Below are 2,375 nucleotides of genomic sequence, written 5' to 3' on the forward strand. Positions count from 1 at the left end.
GGAGGGGCTCTCTGCCTTTGTTCAACGTGAAGGTCCCGGCCCGGTGCTGGCAGATGTCGCTGTTGCTCCACCGGTGCCGCTCCCGGTCCCGACAACTTGACCCCCGTGACGTCGGCCCCGTCTGAATCATCAAGGCCATTTTCAATCCTCATTGGCCTGGGCATCACGTGGGGGGGGTGGGGGGGGGGACCGATGCGTGGATAATTATGGTGCTTGATATTTTTTCCCCCTAAAAAAAAGATGTCAGCCCCTGGCTGGAGTATTCCTCCTTAAAAACCCTCTCTGAAAATGTCATGTCCCAACAATGTGACTTCTAACTCGTTTTTGATGGACTCGTTGGCCGGTACCTGTAGAGGGGAGAATTATTCCTCCAGCCAAGGGATGTACATGCAGCCTGGGAGCGATTTCAGCTGCGGAGTCATGAGGAACTGTGGAATTATCCCGTCTCTTTCCAAAAGGGACGAGGTGAATAGCGCTACCTTGTCTCTCAGCACCTATCCATCTTACCTTTCTCAGCTAGACACTTGGTGTGACCCCAAAAATACGTACAGGATCGAGCAACCTGTTGCAAGACAGCTCCCATCCTGCTCCTTCCCAACCAATGTCAAGGAAGAGAATGTTTGCTGTATGTATAACGCTGACAAAAGGGCTAAAAATGCCACAGAGGCAGCCCTCTACCCCAACCAAATGCCTGAGCCTTGCCTAAATGACCATGAAGTCCCCGTTCCTAGCTACTACCGAGCAAGCCAAGGTTACCCCTCCATGGAGAAGACGTCAAACTGCAGCAATCCAAATGAGTTTGAGGCAAGTTTTGAATCCAGGGCGAGCCTGAACCCAAGGAACGAGCATCTGGAACCAGCACCACCACCACCTCCTCCTCCTCCTCCTCCTCCGCCCCCGGTGGCTAAAGTGAGTTTCCCCGAAAACACAAAAACAGATAATACTCAGAACACATCCACGAACGAAATTAAAACAGAAAAAAGCGCCCCAGCACCCAAAATCAGCCCTTCGGAAGCAGAGAAAGAGCTGAATAAAAACACTGACACCAGCACTGACAATTCTGACAATGAAGCAAAAGGTAAGGGAATCATTCATTATCGCTCGCTAATTTCAGCAATTAGTAATCGTCCACGGCTGTGAGAACAGCGGTGGTAGGGAGATGCGGCGGTGTGCTCGGTGTGTGCCGGAGATGGGCACGATAACGCTGGTTTTATTTGTGCGCGTGTTGTCGCTGGCTTCGGAAAGATAGAGATTTGTTCTGTCTGGAAACGTATATTTAAAAATGCGTCTGTTGGAGCTGTTGGGGGGCGGCGGGGGTGAGGGGGGAGAAGAGCAAGCCGCTCTTTGGGAACTCGTCCTCTCGTTGTGTGCGTTGAGAGAAGGAAAAAAAAAAAAGAAAGAAAGAAAGAAAGAAAAAATCGCGGTGCATGTGCTTCTGGATTTAAAAAAAAAAAAAAAAAAATGTCCTTTGCGATGAACGCCGCGGAGCGCGTGGAGGCGAGGCGGGTTTGCAGAGATTGCGATCCCGCAGCGGTTCGGGGGGTTTGTTTGGGGGAGGGGTCGTTTCGGGGGCTCTGAGCGCTGCTGCTGTTTCTCAGGGCGGCCGAACCCCGTTTTTTTTTTTTTCCTCCCCTTCCCCTCGTTCCGCTTTCCGCGCAAAACGCTGCGCTTCCGCGCGAGGAGCGAGTGGGGCTCGTTTGGGCTTCGACCTTCGGAAAGGGGGGAAAAAAAATAGGAGAGAAAACGCCGTTTTGCGGCGGCGAATGGCTCAGCCCGGAGCCGGGCGCTGCGCCTCGAGCCGGGGCTGAGGTTCTCGTTGGGGCTCGGGGAGGAAAAAAGGATTTCTCTTTTTTTTTTTTCTTTCTTTCCTGGCGAATGGAAGCCTCGTTTGCGAAAAGGAAACAAAAAGAAAAAAAAAAAAAACCTAAACCCGAAGCCGCTTCTATGTGTTGAGCAGATGTTTTAAGTTTGGGACGGTCTGAAAAGAGCCTTTCATTTACCACATTTTATTTTCGCGGTGGAGATTGCATATGCGCTGAAACAAACCGACCAAAAAAAAAAAAAAAAAAAAATCACTGCGTGCGTGTGTGAGTGCGTGTGAGTGTGCGCGTGTTTGAAGACGCGGGTCTGATCCTGCCCCGGGTGCAGCTCGGGGCTGTCAGGGCTGCTCTCAGGTCAACGAGCGGCGGTGATGCCGATGGGACGCATCGAAACGCGTTCGAATGTCGGGGTGAAAATGCGTGAGGACGCTGCTGGGCTCGAAGCGGCTCGAAGCGTTGTGCGGGGCTGCGCTCTGAGCGGGGCTCAGGCTGCGGGGGGGGACGGTGCAGCGCGGTGCATGCGGGGCTGCATGCATGTGGCCGCCGTGTGCAACG

At 52.9% G+C, this 2,375-nt stretch overlaps 1 protein-coding gene across 1 annotated transcript in view; it reads left to right on the forward strand.

The window, feature by feature from the left end:
• Positions 1–273: 273 nt before the first annotated feature.
• HOXC10 (homeobox C10) overlaps positions 274–2,375 on the forward strand; it is a gene marked incomplete at its 5' end in the record, with an annotated part of 28,432 nt that continues 26,330 nt past the window's right edge. Inside the window, one exon of the mRNA XM_021382435.1 lies at positions 274–909. Coding sequence (XP_021238110.1) covers positions 274–909 — 636 coding nt within the window. The remainder of the gene's footprint in view (positions 910–2,375) is intronic.

Source organism: Numida meleagris, unplaced genomic scaffold (genome assembly GCF_002078875.1).
Source record: "Numida meleagris isolate 19003 breed g44 Domestic line unplaced genomic scaffold, NumMel1.0 unplaced_Scaffold244, whole genome shotgun sequence".
In the NCBI taxonomy this organism is placed as follows: domain Eukaryota; kingdom Metazoa; phylum Chordata; class Aves; order Galliformes; family Numididae; genus Numida; species Numida meleagris.